Raw genomic sequence first — 26,102 nt, forward strand, 5'->3', positions numbered from 1 at the left:
ATCACGCAAGTGTGAACTGTAGAACAAAGTCTTGTGTATATGCAAAGTATTTTTTCATTCTGAGGTGCATGCAGAGCCGAATTAACTCCCCACACTCATATTCCTTCCTGTCACATAGAGAAGGAAAAGGAAAGGAATCTTTCTTTTATTTTTTATTTTTACACATCTGCAAAAACAGCATTAGATAACTTAGTGGAAAGGGCTCAAGAGGAAGAAGAGAAAGTTTTGAAGTCACTCAAGAAAAAAAAAAGAAAAAAAAAAGCATTAGCCCTCTTATATAAGCAAGAGGGAGGAGAAACAACAGTGAAGGAGGAGAAAGAGGACAAGCTCCATCGGCAGCGTTTTTTTTTCTCCTTTTTCTTTTTTTTTACGTCAAGCTAAGAGACCAGGGCCTCTGCCCTCACATTAACACACACACACACGCACACACATACACACACAGAGCTGGTGGGAGTACTGTGAGGGTGTTTAGCTCACAATGCAGCTGTGCTTTCACAGATGTGTTTTTGGAAATTTCTTTAGCCAAAACAGCAAACACTTGGGGTCGTTGGGTCGGCTCAATCGGGACGATTCCCAAAGAGTTCAGTCCACAAACAGCTCATCGGATAAAGATAAGCAGTGGGAGCTTTTGAGGATCGTCTTGATATGCAGAACACAATGCATTGGAAGACCCCCAGTCCCCCTCCTCCCCCCCAAAAAATTAATATTCGAAAAATGATTTTTGTGTTGAGTCAGGTGTTCTTTGTCTGATAATAAATTTGTGTTACTGATTTGATGATCTGAAAAACCATTTTTTTTTAAAACCATGGTTAAATATGTAATTCAATAAACCAGTTGTATGGTTAGGAAATCATCCAGCTGAAAACAAACGTTAACATTATGCACATATTAAGAATTATTCTATCAAAGACGATCCTCCGTATAATCATACGCGTTCAAGACAGACACCAGGGATTCCCCCAGGGCATTATAAGCCTGGCGGGCCACCAGACTTTGTAAATGCCAGCATTTTTAAAAAGACTTTATGGTTGGTGTTCAGATATTAATCTTCCAATCTTCCAATAACACATAATTATCAAGTGATACTATCAAATTTCCTGTCAACTTTAAACATTTTTCAACTCAAAAACACGGCGGGCGGCTGGATAAATGACTGCAGAGCGCCACAACCACCAGGCTTAGCAAGTTTTCTGAGGGAAACCTCAGATACAACAATCAGGCATAACATTACGTCTATCTGCCTACTAGTGTTAGGTTCCTTTTGCTACCAAAATGGCTGTACAACATGGTGGCGTGGACTCCACAAGGCTGTGCTATCTGGCAGGAGGTCTTTTGAGTCCTGGAGGTTACAAAGCAAAGCCTCCATGGATCAGACTAGTTTGCTCAGCACTTCCCACAGACGCTCGATCGGGGAATTCAGTCAACACCTTATAGAGTCTTTGGTGATCTTGTCAAACCATCCCTAAAGTAGTTTTTCATTTTGACACGGAGCATGATTCTGTTGGAAGAGAAATAAACCTGGGGATGCTGCTTTCACGAGAAGGTAGTCTGCAACAGTACTTGTTTGGATGTACAGAAGAAGATCTACCTGGATGGCAGGACCCAAGATTTCCCAGATGAACATTGGTTTTTGCCTTCTTCTCCGTGTAAGGGATGGAAGCACTTGAAGGCCAATATTTCTCACCAACAGGTACCACAACAAAGAGACAATCAGTTTTATTCACTCCTCTTGTTGCTGCTGTTAATCTTGTGTTTGACGGGATTTTATCCAAGTCCCTCTCCACACCTTCTTTCTTCTGAATATCCATTTCATTTCATATGGAATTTGAAATGAAAAAAGGGAAATACGAATTTCCCTTTTTTAGGGATTATCTGACATCACAATATTGTTTTTACCTGCAAGAGTCGTCTACAGTAGAAGGAGGGACCGGGTCGGTCGGCATGCTGTTTTGTCTGTCGGCCATATTGGATTTAACAAAAATAATTTCTTGCATTTGCAGTTGATGGCCAGTAGTTGATGGTGTATTTTATGATGGATTAGTGTCCACTTCAGTGATCTGTGTGCATTTATAACATAAAAATCCACAAGAAGCACAAGAAAATGGCTTTTAGACAGCTGTCCACTGTAGTGACCACTATGTATGAAAGGGATATACAACATAATGAAAGCTCCACATGCTTATTTCACCAAGCTGGAGACCGACAGAGAACATCCGTTGCACTTAAAGCTCCAAACCTTGTGAGAGAGCTGACAGGAAATGAGATCTTCACTTGAAAGCTTCCAACACGTCCTGGTTGTATTTGCCTTTCTTCAGCTTGAACTTACCAATGGAAATCACGGCACTGGCTTAATGTCATGTCGTCACAACGAGAAAAACACCAATGTCCCAGTTCACTCACTGTGTGACTTTGCGTGCCAGCAGGTTGCGCAGCTCATCACTCCTAACCACAGCCAGATCCCCGTTGCGACTCAAACACTGCTGTCGAGCGTCTTTCCAGCTCAGCTCCGCTGGAAAGATCTGGAAGCAGCTGGAGGACTTGCTGTGCAACACCCCTTCCCTCGGAGGACAGTCCGGGAAGGCTGGCGAGAAAGCAGCAAACAGTCGTGTGATTTCTCAGAATATCTGAAGTCACACTATGAGGGAAAAGACAGTTCCTTAAAAAAAACAAAAAGATTACTAAAAAAATATGCAAGAACACAATAAATGCGATTTTAAATATGCTTCTCATTTGATCCTTATCACCACCTTTTATGACTAAATCCTGGATTGTGTGTTTTTCTAAAATCTGTGCTACATAGAAACTAAAACACAGATCAAATTACATCAAAACTCTGATGTTGTAGTCATGGTTTTGGATTAAAAGTTGAGATACAGGGAGTAAAATGTCTTCTATTTTTATGTACTGCAAACTGCAGTACGTAAAGAGAGAAAAATAAAGATAAGTGCATAATTGAAACTTGTCTGATAAGTGAAGTTTTTGATTTGGTTATGTACAAACTTGCATTAACTATGCAATAAAGCAAACTGTTACGGGAAGTTAGAAAGTTATTAAGTATTGGTTAAAAAATATAGCGGAGACTTGTCGATCTGTGAAAAGTAAGTCTTTAAAAAAGAGGTGTAAAAAAGCAACTGCTTTTTTACACGGATATATTTTTTAAACAATACAATATATTGTTTATTATCATAGTGCAAAAAAAGTTTAAAAACCAAAAAAAGTGGCAATATGTTTGCTGAATATAAGTTAAATCAATGTGTTTCAAAATGTAATTTAATGCACTGACACCATGAAACTAGTAAAATAATCTTTTTGTTTCATTTTATGTTTGATAGGCATTTGCGTTTGGGTGAAAAAAGTGACAAAGTGAAACTATAACATTTTTACTATTATATATTCAGCCATAGCAGGTGAGTAAGTTATAATATCATGTGTTAATATCCACAGCTGCTTCTCCAGCGAGACGGGGTCAATTAGATGTTTTATCTGACTTCATCATGGCATGCTCCTTTTCTTTGTCTATTTCATTAATGGTCCCATTATTGTTGAAATAAGAACCAAACGTGATCCGATAAGAGATTAAACGTAATAAAAAAACATACTTTGCACAAGCCAAGACTTTAAAAAGACCCACAGTGGATATTAATTAAAAATCCCAAATCGTTTGTCTTACAACGATTTGGCTTGGAGCGTTTTATCTCACACTGATGATTTATTACAGCTGCCCTTCAAAACAAGAACAAAATTACATATTTTCTTGAAGAGTAGTGAAATTAGACTAGGCTTCAGTTTCCCATCTGACAACCTTCCACGTTAAACTGAAACCGAGATCCAAGTCACAGAGAAAACAACGAGCAGTTTGGGGTCAGAAAACATTTCCAACAGGTAATCTGCACCTCGCCGTTAGTTTCACAGAGCTCGTGTGTCGTCGTCGGTATATTTCTCTTTTACCTTTGGCAACCTGGACATCGTTCTGTGAGATTGTCCAGTTCACATTTAGGCCGACGCCGCCCCAGCTGACCAGTGTGACGTCCACGCTCTTGTTGGCCACGACGAACGACGGGCAGTGCAGCTCGAGTTTGGGAGGAAGAGCCACAGTCACGTCTGTCTGCGCAGACACCTGAGTAACAAACACAAAGCCAGACGCTTAGCGTTCTTTTCACCTGCTCACAAGCGTTAACAATAAGTTGGGTTCATAATCGTGGTAAAAGACTCGTAGTAAAAAAAGCACATATTTCTGAAAATTAACGTATTGATTTCTAACTCTTCTTAGTAGAATTGGTGGATATTGTGAATTTGAAATAGTTGGTTTTCTGTGCCAGACCCGGCACATCAGGACATTACCCGGCTTTATCTACTTCAAAGAGTATTTTGGGATTATTATTATTGTCCTTCTGGAACATCATCTTGTGTCCAAAATTCAAGAACGAAGTCACTGATTTGAATTGAATTTGATGGGTTTTCAGGTTATTATTCCACTTTATCCAAAATACCTGCACTACTGCCTGGCCGTTACCATCTCACATCATGTTGTGGCAACAACTTAACCAGTAAATTCCAGTTTATGATAAACTTAAACCTTTTTATTTTATTTTTTTTACATCTGTATCAGATTGTTAAACCTGAAGACAACATGTTATTCCAACAGGTCAAAAGACCTCAAATACACATCAGAAGTGTTTTGGGAACTGGTGAAAGAAGCTACAAGTACAGTTTTGGAAACTCCAATCCCAGTTGTATCAGGCATGTGTGAATTTTGGGTCAGTGCCAGGAAAGCAAGCAGTTTAAATGAATGAATTGAACTTTAGAGGTCAAATATCCAAACTGAGTTTTGTCCAGAAGCATGTCGGTGCCACAAAAAGAGGTTTCACCAAATAATAGTCTGAATTTTTGTACACATTTAAGCTTTTGTTAATAGGAAAGAGGAAAGAGGGAAAACAATTCACTGCAAACTCCAGGTAGGATCTGGAAAAGTAATAATTTATAAAAGTGTAAACTACTGACTGGCATGGCAGAGCTTAAAAATAGACCCAAAGAAAAACCAGTTCTAGGAATAGATGAGAAGCATTCAGTAAAAAAAAAAAGAAAAAAAAAGGTGTCTCTAACCTCCTTGTGTCCAGCCCAGGCCTTCAGACTGACTTTGTAATGTCCTGGAATTGCAAACTTGTGAGCTGCAGTGGTGACACCCTTTTCCGTGGGGCTGAGACGAGGCGAGAGATCGCCAAAGTCCCAGGAAAGGGTGACGGGCGTGACGGAGGAGGCGGCGGAGAAAACGACGAGGTCGTGCACGCTCTGCAGTGGGAGAGCCCCGAGCGAGACGGAGAACTCCACCGCAAACACATCGCGGGCCAGAGTCCACCGACATTCCTGTCAATTGAAGGAAAGTATGTGAGGAACCGGAGGTCTTGGTGTCAATGCAGACGAGTGTTTCTGAAGCAAAACAAGCTTCATTTGTAAAAAACAAACAGGGTAAAAGTAAGAAGGGACATGAAGAGCGAGAGTAACGTCTGAAATCATATAAAGAGAAAGAAGCATTAAAATGCAAACTTTACTGCAAATTAAAGGCTGAGAAGTAATCTAAATGACTGAATAATGATTAATGTTCACGTGAAAGCTGACAGAAACTGTGATGTTTTTCGTCCTGGTTTTAAAAAGCCAACAGTTCCTGCAAGTCTCAGGTTTTCAGGGAGTTTGTGTCCGAGCTGAAGAGCGAAGGAGCTAATCGCTGCCGTCGTCATTTAGTTCTGGTCTTGGTCTTCAAACTTGCTTTAAAGTTTGAGCAACTTTAAAGCAAGTTAGTCCTGATTTGACCGAAACCCCCTTTATTAACGTTGCATGTTTGGGACCAAAAATAATGCTTTCTGTCTTTCTTCATTAACCGGGGAACATTCTGTCCCATCCACCCACAAAATATTATGGACGCGCCGAGTTGAAGCGCTCCATCATCTGAGCGAGAGAAAGCGTATCTAGTTAAGTCCAAAATTATTTACACCTCTGGCAGATTTAGGCTTCAAACATTTCTCACTCAACAGAGAAGTTTGTATTTGATTAAAAAAAAGGGATGGGATATCTCAAAATGAATAAAACAATGTAAAAAAATATATATCTTTTGAGATAAGATGACATCTGGCTTGATTTAAAAAAAAAAATATATATATATATATATATTACAACAAGATTGAATGATTCTGGTCTTAGCTGTGAATGAAAGTGAGCCAAAAGTGCAGCCTTGAGGATCTCCCTGTAATCTTTGTTCAACTCAGGTTTTAACAGCTGGCAAGTGACACGAAGCAGAAATAAAGCAACATGCGGCGTACCGTCATCACATGGCGGTTGGTGCAGGCGGCCGAGCAGTGGGATCCGCTGATGAAGTTGGGCTCGTTGTTCGTGCTGCACAGACACTCGTGCCTTTCTCCCAGGCCTCCGTAGAGGTGCGACAAACCGAAGCACACGCTGTTACACTGCTCGCGCGTGTAGTTCCCGGGCTTGGAGTAAGTGAAGATCACCAGCTCACTTCGGCCTCCTCCTCGGCTGCTGCTGTCCTCCAGACACGCGGCGTAGCTGAGGCCTGAACCGCAGAAGGAGGATTTAAGGTTTCATTATAAGATCTCTCATTTCAACCAGCAGAAAAAGGGTCAAACGGTGACGTGTTTATGTCTCTAATGTCTATCATGAGTCCAGTGTAATAATGTAACATTAATCTGAGTTTTAAAAGGAGGCATGAAATGATTAGAAAATATCAAACAACTCTGTGATGAGGAGATCTGATTATTATTATTATTTTTTTTTTTTTTTTTGCTGCCTTTGTTTTTGGGATTCAGAGTCACATGTCTCTGTGGACAGGATAAGGTCAGCTGGATTAACCTGCGAAACAAAGATTAAGAATATGGATGCAAGTGCATGTCTGGTGGGAGAGCTGCAAGATCTCCAAATATGGATTGTTTTCTCCTTCTTGATCTTTGTTTCTGCTTTCTGCAGATTGATATCAGCTATGCATTTTTTATTGTTGCTCCAAGAACGGCCCTTCTGTGTTTTTTTGTTGCCTGCATATAAAAGGTTTTGTAAAATTTTGGGTAAACATTTGGATTTTTTTTTTTATTACCACAGGTTTGCAGGCTAATGTTGAGCAAAGGCTGTCGGTGGAGCGCAGGCGGGTCTTTGCACAGCATAGCATGAGGGCGTCGGACTTGGACTCTTTTCTCCTTGAGGCACTTCACCAACCGGAACAGCTCACAGTCACATTCAAAGGGATTATTGCTTAGATCGCTGTGGAAACAAACACACGGGACTAAAGTTATCAAAAGGTAATTTTCTTAAAAACCCAATAATCCAGAGTAAACAGCTTATATTGTCATTTCAGGTTGGAAGCTCGTTCTGTTTGTTCAATCCATCAAAACATAATGAAAGTTTGACTTCTTCAACTTTTGACTAACATGCCAATTGTTTAGCATCTCACCAAAAAGCTAAAATGTAATGCTTTAAATCAAAGCTAAGTCAAGTGGTAAACTGGTCCAGTTAAAGTTCAAACCTTAAAACAAAGGAGACTCAATGGCAGAAATGAAAAATGCACATTTTTTCTATTTAATTTCATTGAGCTTAAAGGGCAAGAAATGCAATCTGTTGAAGAACAAAGCAGCTCCTTAAATAAACGACTGATGGCAACAAAAGCTGCTTTCAGAAGGTTTCATCTCATGTAATTAAATACAAATTCTTATTTACGCGCAACTCTGTGCTTGTCTGTGCACATAAAATCCCAAATCTGGGCCGTCGAAGGGCTGTGAATACTTTTTCTAGGCTCTGAACAAACTATCCAGATTTAAACGCTGCGATTCTTGCATGTTTATCCCACTTGATTAAACCACATTTTGAAGTTGTTTACAGAAAACATCATGTCTTTTCTCATCCAGTAAATTTTCCTGGAGGTAATAAGCGTGTGGAGAAATCACCGAGCAAAACTGCATGCAGCGTCGCTCCGACGACGCTGGCACAATGGCTACGTTCAGCTGAATTTATGGTAATTAATAAATATTCCTGTGGCAGCGGAGAGTGGTTTTGGCTTACAGTGGCAGCCAGCTGCGAGGCATTTTTAATCAGTTTCCTCGCTCTGCCGCCTGCTACGAAACAGGCATGTTTTAGACGTACAGAAAAGTACGCCAAAGTCCAGAAAACAACCAACGAATCATTCAAAAACACGAACCGCATTCAACAAATTGGAATATTTTTTAAAGTTTATTTATTTAATTTGCTAAGTGAAGAGCATTGTAAAGCTTAGCGACACACAGGCTGAGATTTTGAAGCTTTTATTTCAGTTTATTGTGATAATTTTCTGACTACAGCTGATTATATTAACAATATAATCAGATGATCACCATCCACCAGGAAAAAAAAAATTAAAACTGTTGGGAATTATTTTGATCTTGGTTGTAACATAAAATTGTACAAAAGAAAATCGGGAAAAGTTTCACTTCTTTAACTAAACCAGCAACACAGAGCAAATAGAAAAAGGGTACAAATAGAAATATCTTATAAGAAAAATACAAAGCAGTGATTGATATAGCATAATAAAGATTAGAGTACAAAAAGCTGCTGAATTGGATTAGCGATGCACCATTTTTGATAACTTCATACTTTCAGTGATCCCTGTGGAGAGTCAGAGAGCCACAGAGAGAGTCGCAGCGAATAATGAACACTTACATTTGTGTTAGGTTACATAAGTTGTCACATATCCTTCCGTCGATGGTGGTAATTTGATTGTTGCTCAAATCTCTGGGGGCAGAAACAAAGAAATCACTTTTGACATTAGGAGAAAAAGTCTTGTCTCTTCCTCTGTAATTGCACGATTTAATTACTGTCACACTGTCACTTTGACATGATCATGATCATGTGGGTTTGTCAGGGAATCAAAACTCTAACCGAAGGAGAAAGCCCTTTGATCAGAGAGCATCTGGGACATTTGTTTGCTTTTGCTGCTTTATCTAGTTGTGTGCTAAAGGAGAGGAGCTTCAGACGACAAGATCACGTCTCTCTCAGACGACGACGTCACGAGACGGCTGCTGGCGTTCTGGACAGAAAACGCAACGCAGCCCAGTTCTGTTCCTCTGTGGTTTATTCTGCCAAATATGTTCCCTTCTCATTTAGCTAATGGTTATTTTAGAAATCAATTAATCAGATAAAAGTTGCAGATTTCTGCAGATTTTTCACTTAGACACTTTTTTTTAAATATAATATTAGAAATGCACTAAAATATGCAAATAAATAAACAATTCAGTTCCTTTTTTAAATGAATAAATAATCATTTTAGGGGACAAAATGTTTGTTGACGCCAAAAGTAAAAACCTATAACATCAACATGAGAGTTGTTAATGCTAAGTTTGCCTGACGTAGCATTAATAAAGCGTAGGGCTTATGTGTTCATTGTTTTTTTTTATTAACCAATTATTAATTAGTCAATAAAAAATTTAATAAATTAATTTAATGATTAATTAATAAGCGATTTTGCACATATGTTATAGGTAGAAAGGATGTACAGATAAAAGTTTCTACTAACTTAAATGCAAACTGTTTAAATCATTTGTACAGTTTTGGCTTAGTTGCTGCTCTGACTGTGTTGTGGCCTTCTTTGAGTCTGTTTAATGCAGTTAACCGATTACCAACTCAGTTATTTCAATAACTGATAACTCACGATTAATCGTTTCGGCTCTACTCTTCATCTACATATCCTGCTGTCTGTCTCCTTTCCCCTCTTCCTCTCTCCACTCACTCCCTCCTCACTCCTGAGAGCTGAATAATGGGCCCGTTGTGTGGTGGTTTGGACAGAACTGATGGAAACCATCAGAGCTCGCCCTCATCACACACACACACACACACAAACACACACACACACACACACACACACAAACATGTGCTTAAATGCCCGTTCAACGAGTGGAAAAAGAAAAGTAATGTAAGAAAAAGATGGAAAGATGAAAAGAGGGAGGTAGTGGGAGCCCTGGGCAGCGAGCTGTAATTGAACTTAATCGTAGCGTGGTTCGCATGTGTGCGAATCACTATGTGGGGCTTTTGTTTCCCCAAGCGCCGCAGTCCGGCTAACATACTCCTGGGATTTCAGCCTACTTACATTCAGACTAAACCGAGATTTCTCCTCCTCTGCACTCTTTTCATCTTCCTCGTTCACTTCTCCTCTCAACTCGGAGATGGGCGGCTCCAACTCCCCTTCCTCCTCTTTTAAGTTCATGCTCACAGAACCGACGGTGGCCGACAACAGGGGAGACCCTCACGATGACTGATTAAATGTTCAGCACTTGAGCCATTCCTCTTTTTGCTCCCAGTGACCCAGACTTCCTTAAAGTCACTTAAAATGATCCTGATCAACATATATTCTCGTCAACATTTTTATTTGGACCTTCACTCCTGTAAAAGAGGCTGATCATCTTCTCTAGTGTTTCCAGCCTGAGGTTTTGTCTTTTATCTCCCGCTTGTTCACTTTTTAGGGCACACAGTTCAAAAATATGCAAACATAGAAATAGACGGAAAAATCCAAAAGGAAGCTGTACGAAAATCGAACAAAAACCACTACAAAACTTTGTTACAATACTAGTATACCAATGTTTTCCTTCCTGGAGATGATGTTTATTAAATGATTTAATTGTGTCTAAGTTATATTCATATTTAATGTAATTAAAAGGATGTGAAATAATTAGCAGGAGTAGAAAGCAAAGGAATTCATGAACCTTTGCCACATCTCTTATATTAAAACCACAAACATAAATGTATTCTGTTCGAATTTTATGTCATAGATTTAACTCAAAACAACACAGAATTAAGTGGAACGAAAATGATATACGATTTTCAAGCTTTTTTAGAAATAACGTCAATGTCCCACTCATCAAAGTAAAATAGTGAATTGAAACTCTTCTTGCGTAAAGATTTTTTCATTTAGTTCACTGAATTGTTTCTCCACATTAAGTAAATGCACTCAGACTAAAGGTCGGATTAAAAATCTTGCGCTCTTTCTGTCACATGTCTTACTTTTTATACATTATTCTTTATTTAAATGAAAAAATAAAAAATAATTTTAAAAAAAATGGCAACATTTTCAAAAGTTACTGACAGTTTGCAGCAAAGCTCCACCTTCTTTTGCAGGAGACAAATATCTTAACTTTCCTCATAAGTGTGACGTGTGAAAATTCTCTCTTTTCCAAGTTATACCACCTGTGCAGGAATATTAAGGAATTAAGAGTTTCACCACAAAGACAAACGGGATTAAATAAGCGGAGATGAATGAGTCGAGGAGACGATGACGCAGCGCGGTGTTTACTTACAGCTCTCGGAGGCCCGTGAGCCGATCCAGCAGGCTGGTATCGAGGGAGGAGATGTGGTTCTTGGACAGATCTCTGTGGGAAAAGAAAGGAACCCAATACGTCCACATTTAAAATAACCACGTGCACACATAACAACTCAAAAACACATCATCATCATCAGTAGCCAGAAGTGAATTATGCAGGGTAATTATCTGGGATTAGGAGAACCACACGCTCAACCAGCGGAGCAACGAAAGACCGAAAGACTTAATTAATAAAAGTCGAGATGGAGACGAGAGCAACCATCAGATGGGAGGAGGATCCGGAGAGTCACCTCGTCTTTGAGGCCACTAATAACGCAAGTTTTATTCACTGTAATATGACAATTAAAAAACAAAACAAAACAACAACGACTAATCGCTTTCACCAAAAGCTACTAAGAGGTAGTTTCTGAACTCGTAAAGTTTTAAAGCCAGAACAGAAACAGGAAACACGGAGGACGTTGACTAACGAGGAAATAACACTGCAAAGGTCAACTCCTCACACGCACCTGCCTTAACGCAGCGTTTGTCAGGACGACAGCTAATTATACACATCTGCTTCATCATCCAGCTCCTCTGGCTCTGCTCCTGAAGCAGCAGTGATCCCTCACTCACACGCTTTCTCGCGGTTTTCATTGCTTATCAGTGACAGGAAGAGGAGAGCAGAGCCAGAGCGAGTGCTGAGGGTTCGGTTTGGTACTGAGCAAACAGAGCAGATTGGCAACCCGCTGTCTCGCTGTAAGGATGCTCTTTTCATTATTCATGCTAAAATACTGAACGTTCGCTGCCTGATGAGAGAGAAACGAAGTTAATGACGCAGCTTGGAGTGAAAAGGTGTTGAGATGCTCAAATCTGCAGTATTTTCAATATCTGGATCTGTAATATTTAATATGAAAGAAGGAGAGAAAGGAAGAAAAATACTTTTAATTAAATGAGAGAAAATCTGATTGAAATATGCAGTTTCAATATGTTTATTTTTTCTTCTCAGAATTTGAGATGTCATGGTTGAAGTTGGTAAAAATGGTTCTCACAATCCAACATGGCCACCTCACATACCAACTTAGTGATTGCAAAAGAGTGAGAGAAAAAAAAACAACAGCTTTATTTACACTTCTAAAAATCTTCACCCCATTTAAGATTTTGTGCCCTAATGATTTTAAAGCCTTCTTTCAGACGTGTTCCTGCGGCGTTTGCTCTGTTATCGGCACGATTTGCTGTCTTGGTTGAGAAAATCCCACTTGTTTCCAAACCTGGAACTGGGACACAGTTAGGTTTGGGTTTGATCCCATTCCGGGGTCAAAGTTCAGACGTAAGCAGAATGAAATCACTGTTATTTTGTCCCTGGTTCTGTGTATTTCACTCCATCGCTGTCAGCCTGTTTGTTTTTACCTCTCAAATAGCTCAAAACAAAATCTCTTTTCAGATTAATGTGGAGTTTATCCCAACATCTTGTGGTAGTTATTGAAATAACACTTAAACACATAAAGTATTTAATCATTTTTTCAAATTTATTGATATTCATTAACACTCTCACGGAACCGACATAAAAAAAAAAAAACATGTTCAAGCCACAATGTCAGTGTTTCAGGGTTTGCAGCCTTCATCATAAATTTACACTCAGGCCACAGCTCGAGCAATCCCAGATCTAAATGAATCTTTACAGAATGCCAGCCTTGCAGGATGTTGTTCGTTTTGCGTGTGGTTTCGAATGTAATAGAAGTGGCACTAAAAAGAAGATCTGAATCAAGCCTGTACCCATTCATGAGCTGTGCTGCATGGAGCTGCATCTGCAGGAAGCTGGGTAAGGCATGCTAAGCTTGTCAATTCTTTTCCTGAAAAAACAAACAAACAAACAAACAAAAAAAAAACAATGCTTAAAAAAAAACTTCAAAGAAGTATATTTCTCCAAAGATGTTTACGATTCGTAATTTTCACATACCCAGAATGCATTTTGTATACACATGCACACACACATCCGCAAAAATGGAAATAAAACAGTCTGCACATAATATTTCAGATATGTGTAAAGCTAAGTGACTTTGGTTTCCACTTTCGGGCTTCCCAGCAAAGTTTCAGCTGCACGTGAGAATAAAAATGCAAAAAAAAAATAAATAAAATAAATAAAAAAAATTAATAATAATAAAATATATATATAGGAACAAGAAGTATAAGGCTGCAGGCAGACAAAAAACAGTCTGCTAATATGCAGCAGTGAGATAAATAACTGCAGTTAAGTGTCGCTCAGCAGGTTCTGAATTCACAGAAAACACAACCAGAACCAGAGAAAAGGAAGGTTGGAGTGCATGGGACGGCACGCCTCTCTTTCTCCTCTCACACTCTTACTTTTCGTGTGTGTGTGTGAACAGAGTAGGACGCCAGTTCCCAAAAGGAAACATCTGTACATTCCAGACCAGCTGTGTAAGAAAAGATGGAGACTGAGAGACGAGAGACGAGAGAGAGAAAGAGAGAGAGAGAGAGAGTTCTGCTAAACCCATCAGAGGACAAGAAAAGGGAAGCAACGGGAACGAAGCCCCGCCCACATCCCCGATCACTCAAGCATCACGCCGACAAAACCGGCCTCAAGTCACGGCTCTCCGCCCGGTGTGTGTGTGTGTGTGTGTTTCTCACACCTAGAGTCAACTCAATAGAGACAACCAGAGATAGAACAGAGAGAGAGAGAGAGAGAGAGAGAGAGACTATACGTATGTATCCTTAACATGACCATATAATCTGACCTTCGGCACGTCCATTAGCAACAGACTCCCGTTCTCTCTGCTACCCCCGGACACACATGGTTTCATTTACACACACACATACAGCGCCGAACACATATGGTTCTGTTTTGCTAACAGTGTGGCCAATGATCTAACAACTCCTTATAAGGCCTGTCTGGTGCCACTTATTCTGAGCTGGGAGATGAAAACACACACAGAAAATCCTCGCTGGCTCTGCTGTGTTTGGTCAGATGGGACGAGAGGAGGAGCTGGAAGGGACACTGAGGGACATATGGATGGAGAAAAAAAGATGACCTATAGCTGAAGAAACAATTAAGACAAAAAGCAATTACACTGATATTCGTTTGTTCTTCAAAAAAAACAAAAAAAAAAAACAACGATGTGTAGATGGCAGACTGACATCTGTTGCATCTTGGCAGCAAAGTAGTCCAAGTCCCTGTAAGTGAAGGCCAACGCTCCACTAACCCACTAAACACAGGCTTTTCTGTGGTTGCTTTCATCCCCTCGGCCTCTTTTCCTGATTACTGTGCTGCTCCCTCCCTCACTTCTCTGCTCGTTCTGCTTCCCCCCAAAACTGCTAAGAGTTGGAAAGTCTGCGCCAGTAAGTCGGCAGGTTAGCCGGCCCGGTCGAACGTAACGGAAGAGACAAAGTCAGGTGTAAAAGAAAAGGCAGAGCGGAGAGAGCAACCACTGCTCTGTGGCTGTCTGACGGTAGCTCAGTTTGCCCCGTAAACGCTGAGACACAGTCTGAACCATAACCGGGGCTGCTGCTGGAACCGTCAGATCAAAATGTAAAAAAAAAAAAAGTTCCCAGATTCAAATATGAAAACCTAAAATCTTGGTTTCTCTGGAGTTATCAGATTTAAAACATGGAACCCAGAAGCACCACTGAGAGCTCTACGTATGGATGAATGAATAAATTGACTTTAGACAATGGGACAGGGACTAAAGCATGTAGTTTCTATGTTTTTGCAGACATAAAACACATTTAAATCAAATTCCACATGTTCCCCGATTTTTCTAGGAAGCGTGGAGGTGAGGAGACAGCCGAGGCATCACGAGCCTCCATTGACTGATTTCCCTTCTGCAAACATGGAAAGTCTGGGATACAGATATTGGAAAAGGAGACATGCGATTAAAGAGGCTTGCTGGTCTAAAAGTCTATCATCTTGCCTCACATTTTGGCTCCTCTCCTCTCATCTTGCTCCTCTATTTAGAACATTTTGTCCAGTTTTCCAGCCGCTGCTGCGTGGGTTGTCCGATGTCCAGCTGGCAAGTGAAGGGCAGCTGTGCACAACGGTCCAACACACTCAGCCTAAAAAGCGACGCACTCACACATGCACAGAGGACCGAACATGCAAATGATAACATCTGCAAGTAGAGGAAAAGAATCGGCCTGTTTGTCGTCTTTGAGACTGCGCCGGTTAAAAACGTCTTTATTTAGATACTGCAGACTTAGAAGAGAGAAAATGCATGTCAGGACTGCAGTGGTGGATAATTTGAGTGAAAAATATCTATGCCATTTGTCTGAAAAACAAAAGTACCCCTAGCAGTACCAGTAAAGACGGTGATTATCCGAGCAAACCTGGAAGCAAACATAAACAAATGTTTTGAGTAAACTATAGAACAGTTGGAGCTGCAGCCTCCACCACTTGTCTGTTTGGATTTCCGACATGCAATGGATTTCACAACGCATGCCAAAGTTCTGCCAAATTTATGCGGTGCAGTGAAAAGAGAGCGACTAAACTATCGTCTGCAGTAATTTCTGCATCAACAAATTATAACCGCCAACTTTAATCCCACTGAAAGAGAATCTCTAAGTAGTATGAAATCACCGAAGCGGAGAAGAGAAAACGCCTCCATCCAACAATAAAAAAAAAAGAAAAAGAAAACATTCATTAATATATCAGTCTCCCAAAATAGTAAATTGCACTTTCCCCCCCCCCCAACTTTATGTGAGAAATAAATGGTTTCATAATTTGGATCCGGTTGTTTTGCATTGCTCCAATAGTCGGTTGCATCCGACAATGTGAGCTAAACATCATGGATGCATAATCCTCATGCATAAAAGTTAGACACGTCTGACTTTTCACGCTCTGATCGGACTTTTTCCTGACACACAGGGTTTCGCTCCAGGGTCACTGGACTTGTGAGAGTAAGTACCAGAAATCCAGTCAACGAAGTTCTTGTTAGGAGAAAATGTATTTATTCATTTATTCCAAACATGACAGAAGTATAAAGTCACACATGATCAAGGAATGCAAAAGACACATATTTGTACCACAGTAATCTTATGCTCAGAAAGGAGTAGGAAGAAGTAAGAAACTTATGAACTCCTACCCCCCCCCCAAAAAACTCATAGAATACTTTCAGACGGACCCTCATTTTTAAAAAGTTTCATATTTTATTCTTTATATATTCTTGGTCAGAGGCAGTCACAGGGACATAGCCAGCGGTCAGACACCAAATCGGATTCAATGCGTCTTGGCCTTTAAGGACATCTTAATAAGGAGATCTTGTCTCAGAAGATTGTGTGATACTAAAACACCACAACAGACCAGTCAAGTCAAACCAGCTGCCATCTGTGTCTGACTTTGACTGATGGAGTTATAGTGCAGTCTATTTTCATGAGCCCTTCCACTCATTTGTATTAAATGTTTGATATTCTGATGTAGAAGAAAAACAAAAAATAGCTCTTGGTAACAGAGTGGTGAATAAGGACTTCCTGTTGAGATGGTTGACAACCGTTAAGAAAACCGAATAAGCCTCCACCACTTTTAAATGAATAGTGTAGCTGTATTTTGAGTACTTGCGCACAAAACAACGTAATTTGTAAGCACCGTGGCAGTATTGTGACAGGCTAACCGCTAGCTGCTAATGATGCTGATGTAACCCAGGCTTTCCCTCTTTAAACCTGCAGCTGGCGGAAGACACCCTATGGACTCTGCGCTGTGTTTTTTTGTTTGAAGGTGGGATGTGTTCCGTGCAGAAGAGGCATCACACACAGGGCTCAAGTTGTGGGGAAACCTTTGCGCCTTTATTTCCTTCACCTTACAGGAAGTAAAGCACACTGTCACCATTCAACCAGTTTTTACAAAATAATCAATCATCACCAAAACAAATACAATTTAATTTGTACTTAACTGGCAAACTGAACAAACAGAAATAGCTCGGTAAATCAATTTACTTATGTTAACGTATATTTTACACCGGGCTAGCAGAGCTGCTGCTAACCTTACAGGGAGTAAAGCACACTGTTAGGAAAATAGCAGTTCGCGCACAAAATACCCCCTGCACTACGGTGTCCCCGCCAGGACAAACATGTCAGAATTGCGGTAGTGGCAACAATTACATGAAACAACAGCACCCTCTTTTGGTATATTTATGCATTGCGTTAGACTAACGTTAGCTTATTTGGTGCTACAAAGAATTAGACTAGAATAAAAACTACAATATATGAACCAGTCGAACATTAACTAGAATATTCAACCCAATTCTTCAAAACAGTTTGTAATTTTCAAAATCGTTTCATTATTTGTGAAAACAAAACTAAAGAATTGTTAGTTTTACTAAAAGATATTGCCAAAATCTCATATTCACGAGCTGGATTGTTTTGTTACGGCAGCAAAAATATTGCTTAAACTGCTGCAAATGAGTGTTAAAAACTTTTAAATGTTTTAAAGTACACTTCCTGTGTAACGTTTCTTCTGCCATTCCTGTGCAGAGGGAGTGCTAAGCACAAAAAAACCTTGAAAATGTTCCATTATCCATTCATCCATTACGTAACACACTTATCCTTGCAGGATCGAGAGGTTTGGTGCCTACATTGCTCCATTACTGTTTCCAAAATTGAACAAAGGTCTCATTAATTTTAATCTGTTTTTTTTTTAAACGTCTTTGTTCTGTGTAAAATTACGATTTTGCGCCTTAGTTAAGCGCTCAAAATAAGCTGCAGAGCAACTGCTAACTTCAGGGTTGTTAGTGGCTAACGGTTAGCCAGTTGAGCTATGTTTACAAATTGTTGTATCTCTTCTCTTCTCTTTGTTTTTCTATGGAAGCTCAAAATGCTGTTGTCCGGTTCCATAAAGTCTTCTTTTTTTTTTGGTCCTAAGAGATGAGTCAACTTTCTCATGCTGTTCCCAGCGTTTCCATTTATTTGCCATGCAGCCATGCCACACATGAGGAGAACAGAGCACGGAAGCAATTTAAAGACTCAACTCTTTGAATAAACTGCTGCGACAAACAGCAGAAAGCCTGTTATTAAGTAAGCCTCCAGAGCAGACAACGAGTGTGTCAGCGACCTTGACAGCAGATGTGACTGCTGAAACAATCTTTGGTGAGGATGATAAAAGTCTCGGCTCGACGCTTCTATTTCATACCTGTTCACTTTGCTCTCTAGTTCTCCCTGCTTCTTTGATCCGTTTCAGGTTCACTGGCCTGAAACCGAACTAAACTGGACCTGCAGTGACTTTTCCTCCCTGCAGATAAACAGCGGATCCAGACTGTGGTTTAAAATGAGAAGCCTCTGCAACATTTCTTTACTTTTATGGTTTTAGCTCTTTTTTTTTTTCTACTCTTTTGGTCCTAACAATCTTGTACGAGGAAATGACTATGTAGGGAAATCTCCTCATTGGTGGATAAGACACATTCCTGAAATTAAAGCGAAAATGAAAAACATGTTCCGTTTTTTCTTTTCTTTCTTTTTTTTTTTTAATGTGAATGTAAATTATGACAGAAGAAACATAGCCAGTTTGCATTTCATTAAAATATTTGACTCGCCTGTTATTCTGAGCTTGACACATTCTCCGTTTCCACCCTGAAAACCTCTTATTACCATTTGGTGCAAGCTGTTCCGGGTGTTATTCTAGGATGTCTTCAAGTGTTTGAATCGCCTCCCTTCTGCAGTGTGTCCAGAGACAAGATCCAACTCAAGCACAAACACACACCTACAAGGTCACGCGATGATGACTCCTGCCGTACGGATACCGTCACTCTTTAGGAAACGGCAGCAACGAACATCTGTGGATGACCTCCTCGAGTTAAATTAATGCAAATGTGTATTTATTTACGTAGCATGTGAGATACTGCTAACTGAAACTTTCCACATTTTAATCGAATGTAGAGGTCAGATGTTTGCTTAAAATTACAGATTTCATTCATATTCAGGCCAATCTGTCATGAGTATGAGTTTGTCAAAAGTTTACCTCATTATGAAGTCTTTAGTTCCCATGCATGATTTAACAGGAGGTAGTTGAAAACATAACTTATACCACAGCTGAAACGATTAATCAAAACTAATTTGATTAATCAATCGTTGAAATAATCTGCGACTAATTTAGGAGTGGATTAATCGTTAACGGGAGTGTACAGACTCAGAAAAGGCTGTTGGTTGAGAGAACAACATCGGAGCTGTAATTAAACTAAAACTATACAAAGAATCTATATATTTTACATTTTAAGACATAAAAAAAACAAAAAAAAACCTCTGTTATGTTTTTTCTACACCAAACTCTTCAAGAGGAATAGTTTAAGCTTAGCTCGTTTCTCATTCTGTAAAAATAAACTCCTAGGAAACATCTTTTGCTATCGAAAAAATAATCAACTAATAAGAACTATGCTACCGATGTTAAGTAAAATCTTGACGTTCGGTTGTCTTTTACAACAAATGATCAAATGTTCACTGAGTTCTATCTTATTGGATTTTAGACATTAAAATGTTTATTTCTTTAGTTAAAAAATAAGTAGAATTATTTAAGTGATTATAGGAAAAAAACTGCACAATGTGGCAATTTTCTTTTATCCATTTGATTGATTAACCGTCAGAATAATTGACCGAATAATCAATTACTAAAATACTCGATAGTTGCACACTAAAGCATATTTTATAAAGAAAGAAGAAATACTTTGTTAGCAGGCAGGATGAGTGACGTGAGATGACAGAGAAATTTAAAGACCCAACTTAAACCAGGACAGAACAGAAAAGAGACGGAAACCCAAAGAGATAAAAACTTACAGTCAAACTCAGACTGCTTTTTATTAAAGTTAACGGAGTGGCTTTTATTGGGGGAAGAAGTTTTGTAAGGGAAACTCAAACAAGAAACATCAGTCTATCAACTGAAGTAAACAAAACACATTTTCACCCTTAGCATTTCTTTGTTTTTGTCAGACTTTTAAAAGCTCTTTTTTTCCTTTTTGTCAGAGAGAGAGAGAAAAAAAACAACCCTCAAATTTCCCAATGACGTCAAACAAGCCGTCTTTGATTTGAAAAGTTCCTAACTGAGATAAATGAGCGTAGCGGCCGTAAAAGAATGCTTCAGATTGCAATGAAAGCACTGATTTCTCCTTCATGCTTTCTGTTGGAATGAAAAATGTCAAACTACCCTCTACAAAAATTCACTGGGACTTAACATTCAAAGTGATGCTAAGATGCTGCAGTAAACAGGCTTTTAATGCCTCCTATCAGTTTCTTTCTCTCTCTTTGAGGTCTGACCCACCTGCTCTTACTTTGGAGCTGTAGCAGATGCAAATGTGTTTGTGGAAACTTTGTTTTAAGTAATGTGAAAAAGAACCTTCACTGCACTGATATACTGTATTACAGAGCAGTTTGTTGTCTTTTTAATGTTCAACACATGCTCATTATATACATTCAAATGGTCATCCTACTCAGTTGGATCGTGAGTCCAATATTTCTGTTAACGGCACTGCAGTTATGCTGTTTAATATCATTATTACTGTTAATCTTTTTTTTTATATGCATTTTTAATCCTCTGATCTTTGTGTGAACTCAGACACTTGAATTTCCCCACAGTGGGACAACAAAGGTCAAGGGGGGAAAAAAAAATCAAATAAAGGTAAATTAAAGGTCTATCATCGCATTGTATATTTTTATGCTTTTTATTATTAATTATTTTACTATTACTGGAGCCATGCAACAAAATGAACATGTTTAGCCCACCAGATGCAGGTTCTGGATCCATCCAGTAAAAACACAACCTCAGCGACCACAGACTAATGGACACAGACAGGGAAGAAGACGTTGAGCTCCATCTTAAGTCCGCCTCATTTCTTGCCTCATGTTCTCCTTTACAACCAGCTGAAATGTCTGAACGTCTGCGGGTGATGCCATGGGTTACGTTTGCCATGGAAACCAAACAAGTTCCCCCTTGCGTATTGTCAGAGCGCTAAAGCCTTCCCCACTCGATCTCCGTCCGCAGAGTGCGTGTAGATGGCTGTAAGGTCAGTGGCCACCTCTGGAGGAGGAGGCGGTGAGGTCGGACACGCAGTGAAAAACGAAAGTGGAGAAATGTATTTATCTATTTTTTTTACATCCAGTCCCATGTGCTGCGCAGCTGTATCGTGACCTGCTGCAATCTCACACTGAACCAAGTAAACCAGCTCCAGCTAAACGGCTGCAGCGCATCTCTGTGTATGTGCATCCTGCTGCCATGGAAACACCACAAACTTCATCAGAGTCAAGCAGACAAGTCCTTGATATGCTAAGCAGACAGCAGGTTGCAATAAACAACACTGCTGTACAATGAAAAGCAAAAAACCCTCCACCATTATTCATTTTTCTTTATTCATCTATATTTAGTAATATTTAAATCACTTGCACACCTATCTACATTATGGCTACAATCATATTTACTCATATTTAACACTATGGATGGAGTAGCTTGTCAACTAATAAGCAATTTTCCTTTGGAGATCAATAAAGTTTATTCTAGCCTATTTTTTAAAGGTCTTTTTTTTTCAAAGTCTTCTGCCTCGAGACAAAAGCGTATTGTCCGACTTTCCTTGAAGCAATCTGCATACAAAGGAGAGGCACTTAAAAAAAAAAATAAAAAAATAAAAAACACTGAAGAGGTTTCCTTTCACTAGCATTTCCCAGAAATGACTTCAGAGCTCCAAAATCCTCCAAAAAAGTGTTACGAGATTTTATTATGTGTGTGGGTTGGAGCAGATGGGCCGGTGTGGCGCATGAGTGCTTTTTTTTTTTTTTTTTTTTCCNAAAAAAATGGCAACATTTTCAAAAGTTACTGACAGTTTGCAGCAAAGCTCCACCTTCTTTTGCAGGAGACAAATATCTTAACTTTCCTCATAAGTGTGACGTGTGAAAATTCTCTCTTTTCCAAGTTATACCACTTGTGCAGGAATATTAAGGAATTAAGAGTTTCACCACAAAGACAAACGGGATTAAATAAGCGGAGATGAATGAGTCGAGGAGACGATGACGCAGCGCGGTGTTTACTTACAGCTCTCGGAGGCCCGTGAGCCGATCCAGCAGGCTGGTATCAAGGGAGGAGATGTGGTTCTTGGACAGATCTCTGTGGGAAAAGAAAGGAACCCAATACGTCCACATTTAAAATAACCACGTGCACACATAACAACTCAAAAACACATCATCATCATCATCAGTAGCCAGAAGTGAATTATGCAGGGTAATTATCTGGGATTAGGAGAACCACACGCTCAACCAGCGGAGCAACGAAAGACCGAAAGACTTAATTAATAAAAGTCGAGATGGAGACGAGAGCAACCATCAGATGGGAGGAGGATCCGGAGAGTCACCTCGTCTTTGAGGCCACTAATAACGCAAGTTTTATTCACTGTAATATGACAATTAAAAAACAAAACAAAACAACAACGACTAATCGCTTTCACCAAAAGCTACTAAGAGGTAGTTTCTGAACTCGTAAAGTTTTAAAGCCAGAACAGAAACAGGAAACACGGAGGACGTTGACTAACGAGGAAATAACACTGCAAAGGTCAACTCCTCACACGCACCTGCCTTAACGCAGCGTTTGTCAGGACGACAGCTAATTATACACATCTGCTTCATCATCCAGCTCCTCTGGCTCTGCTCCTGAAGCAGCAGTGATCCCTCACTCACACGCTTTCACGCGGTTTTCATTGCTTATCAGTGACAGGAAGAGGAGAGCAGAGCCAGAGCGAGTGCTGAGGGTTCGGTTTGGTACTGAGCAAACAGAGCAGATTGGCAACCCGCTGTCTCGCTGTAAGGATGCTCTTTTCATTATTCATGCTAAAATACTGAACGTTCGCTGCCTGATGAGAGAGAAACGAAGTTAATGACGCAGCTTGGAGTGAAAAGGTGTTGAGATGCTCAAATCTGCAGTATTTTCAATATCTGGATCTGTAATATTTAATATGAAAGAAGGAGAGAAAGGAAGAAAAATACTTTTAATTAAATGAGAGAAAATCTGATTGAAATATGCAGTTTCAATATGTTTATTTTTTCTTCTCAGAATTTGAGATGTCATGGTTGAAGTTGGTAAAAATGGTTCTCACAATCCAACATGGCCACCTCACATACCAACTTAGTGATTGCAAAAGAGTGAGAGAAAAAAAAACAACAGCTTTATTTACACTTCTAAAAATCTTCACCCCATTTAAGATTTTGTGCCCTAATGATTTTAAAGCCTTCTTTCAGACGTGTTCCTGCGGCGTTTGCTCTGTTATCGGCACGATTTGCTGTCTTGGTTGAGAAAATCCCACTTGTTTCCAAACCTGGAACTGGGACACAGTTAGGTTTGGGTTTGATCCCATTCCGGGGTCAAAGTTCAGACGTAAGCAGAATGAAATCACTGTTATTTTGTCCCTGGTTCTGTGTATTTCACTCCATCGCTGTCAGCCTGTTTGTTTTTACCTCTCAAATAGCTCAAAACAAAATCTCTTTTCAGATTAATGTGGAGTTTATCCCAACATCTTGTGGTAGTTATTGAAATAACACTTAAACACATAAAGTATTTAATCATTTTTTCAAATTTATTGATATTCATTAACACTCTCACGGAACCGACATAAAAAAAAAAAAACATGTTCAAGCCACAATGTCAGTGTTTCAGGGTTTGCAGCCTTCATCATAAATTTACACTCAGGCCACAGTTCGAGCAATCCCAGATCTAAATGAATCTTTACAGAATGCCAGCCTTGCAGGATGTTGTTCGTTTTGCGTGTGGTTTCGAATGTAATAGAAGTGGCACTAAAAAGAAGATCTGAATCAAGCCTGTACCCATTCATGAGCTGTGCTGCATGGAGCTGCATCTGCAGGAAGCTGGGTAAGGCATGCTAAGCTTGTCAATTCTTTTCCTGAAAAAACAAACAAACAAACAAACAAAAAAAAAACAATGCTTAAAAAAAAACTTCAAAGAAGTATATTTCTCCAAAGATGTTTACGATTCGTAATTTTCACATACCCAGAATGCATTTTGTATACACATGCACACACACATCCGCAAAAATGGAAATAAAACAGTCTGCACATAATATTTCAGATATGTGTAAAGCTAAGTGACTTTGGTTTCCACTTTCGGGCTTCCCAGCAAAGTTTCAGCTGCACGTGAGAATAAAAATGCAAAAAAAAAATAAATAAAATAAATAAAAAAAATTAATAATAATAAAATATATATATAGGAACAAGAAGTATAAGGCTGCAGGCAGACAAAAAACAGTCTGCTAATATGCAGCAGTGAGATAAATAACTGCAGTTAAGTGTCGCTCAGCAGGTTCTGAATTCACAGAAAACACAACCAGAACCAGAGAAAAGGAAGGTTGGAGTGCATGGGACGGCACGCCTCTCTTTCTCCTCTCACACTCTTACTTTTCGTGTGTGTGTGTGAACAGAGTAGGACGCCAGTTCCCAAAAGGAAACATCTGTACATTCCAGACCAGCTGTGTAAGAAAAGATGGAGACTGAGAGACGAGAGACGAGAGAGAGAAAGAGAGAGAGAGAGAGAGTTCTGCTAAACCCATCAGAGGACAAGAAAAGGGAAGCAACGGGAACGAAGCCCCGCCCACATCCCCGATCACTCAAGCATCACGCCGACAAAACCGGCCTCAAGTCACGGCTCTCCGCCCGGTGTGTGTGTGTGTGTGTGTTTCTCACACCTAGAGTCAACTCAATAGAGACAACCAGAGATAGAACAGAGAGAGAGAGAGAGAGAGAGAGAGAGACTATACGTATGTATCCTTAACATGACCATATAATCTGACCTTCGGCACGTCCATTAGCAACAGACTCCCGTTCTCTCTGCTACCCCCGGACACACATGGTTTCATTTACACACACACATACAGCGCCGAACACATATGGTTCTGTTTTGCTAACAGTGTGGCCAATGATCTAACAACTCCTTATAAGGCCTGTCTGGTGCCACTTATTCTGAGCTGGGAGATGAAAACACACACAGAAAATCCTCGCTGGCTCTGCTGTGTTTGGTCAGATGGGACGAGAGGAGGAGCTGGAAGGGACACTGAGGGACATATGGATGGAGAAAAAAAGATGACCTATAGCTGAAGAAACAATTAAGACAAAAAGCAATTACACTGATATTCGTTTGTTCTTCAAAAAAAACAAAAAAAAAAAACAACGATGTGTAGATGGCAGACTGACATCTGTTGCATCTTGGCAGCAAAGTAGTCCAAGTCCCTGTAAGTGAAGGCCAACGCTCCACTAACCCACTAAACACAGGCTTTTCTGTGGTTGCTTTCATCCCCTCGGCCTCTTTTCCTGATTACTGTGCTGCTCCCTCCCTCACTTCTCTGCTCGTTCTGCTTCCCCCCAAAACTGCTAAGAGTTGGAAAGTCTGCGCCAGTAAGTCGGCAGGTTAGCCGGCCCGGTCGAACGTAACGGAAGAGACAAAGTCAGGTGTAAAAGAAAAGGCAGAGCGGAGAGAGCAACCACTGCTCTGTGGCTGTCTGACGGTAGCTCAGTTTGCCCCGTAAACGCTGAGACACAGTCTGAACCATAACCGGGGCTGCTGCTGGAACCGTCAGATCAAAATGTAAAAAAAAAAAAAGTTCCCAGATTCAAATATGAAAACCTAAAATCTTGGTTTCTCTGGAGTTATCAGATTTAAAACATGGAACCCAGAAGCACCACTGAGAGCTCTACGTATGGATGAATGAATAAATTGACTTTAGACAATGGGACAGGGACTAAAGCATGTAGTTTCTATGTTTTTGCAGACATAAAACACATTTAAATCAAATTCCACATGTTCCCCGAT

General features: G+C 39.9%; 1 protein-coding gene and 1 long non-coding RNA gene across 3 annotated transcripts in view; one reads left to right on the forward strand and one right to left on the reverse strand.

The window, feature by feature from the left end:
* LOC103150574 (polycystin-1) overlaps positions 1–26,102 on the reverse strand; it is a 60,157-nt gene that overhangs the window by 20,676 nt on the left and 13,379 nt on the right. Inside the window, exons 2-8 of one of the 2 annotated variants that reach the window (XM_016680761.1) lie at positions 11,319–11,390; positions 8,692–8,763; positions 7,100–7,263; positions 6,315–6,565; positions 5,104–5,364; positions 3,949–4,117; positions 2,401–2,581 (exon numbers count right to left, since the gene is read on the reverse strand). In XM_016680761.1, the coding sequence (XP_016536247.1) occupies positions 2,401–2,581; positions 3,949–4,117; positions 5,104–5,364; positions 6,315–6,565; positions 7,100–7,263; positions 8,692–8,763; positions 11,319–11,390 (1,170 nt within the window). Of the gene's footprint in view, positions 1–2,400; positions 2,582–3,948; positions 4,118–5,103; positions 5,365–6,314; positions 6,566–7,099; positions 7,264–8,691; positions 8,764–11,318; positions 11,391–22,328; positions 22,401–26,102 lie in introns of both variants that reach the window. The other variant, XM_016680762.1, reaches the window with a different exon arrangement.
* LOC103150549 (uncharacterized) lies at positions 16,746–21,638 on the forward strand. The gene is made up of 2 exons (XR_477560.2): positions 16,746–18,409; positions 18,501–21,638. It is a non-coding gene; the product is annotated as an uncharacterized LOC103150549 (long non-coding RNA).

This window comes from Poecilia formosa, unplaced genomic scaffold, assembly GCF_000485575.1.
Source record: "Poecilia formosa unplaced genomic scaffold, Poecilia_formosa-5.1.2 Scaffold256, whole genome shotgun sequence".
Lineage (NCBI taxonomy): Eukaryota > Metazoa > Chordata > Actinopteri > Cyprinodontiformes > Poeciliidae > Poecilia > Poecilia formosa.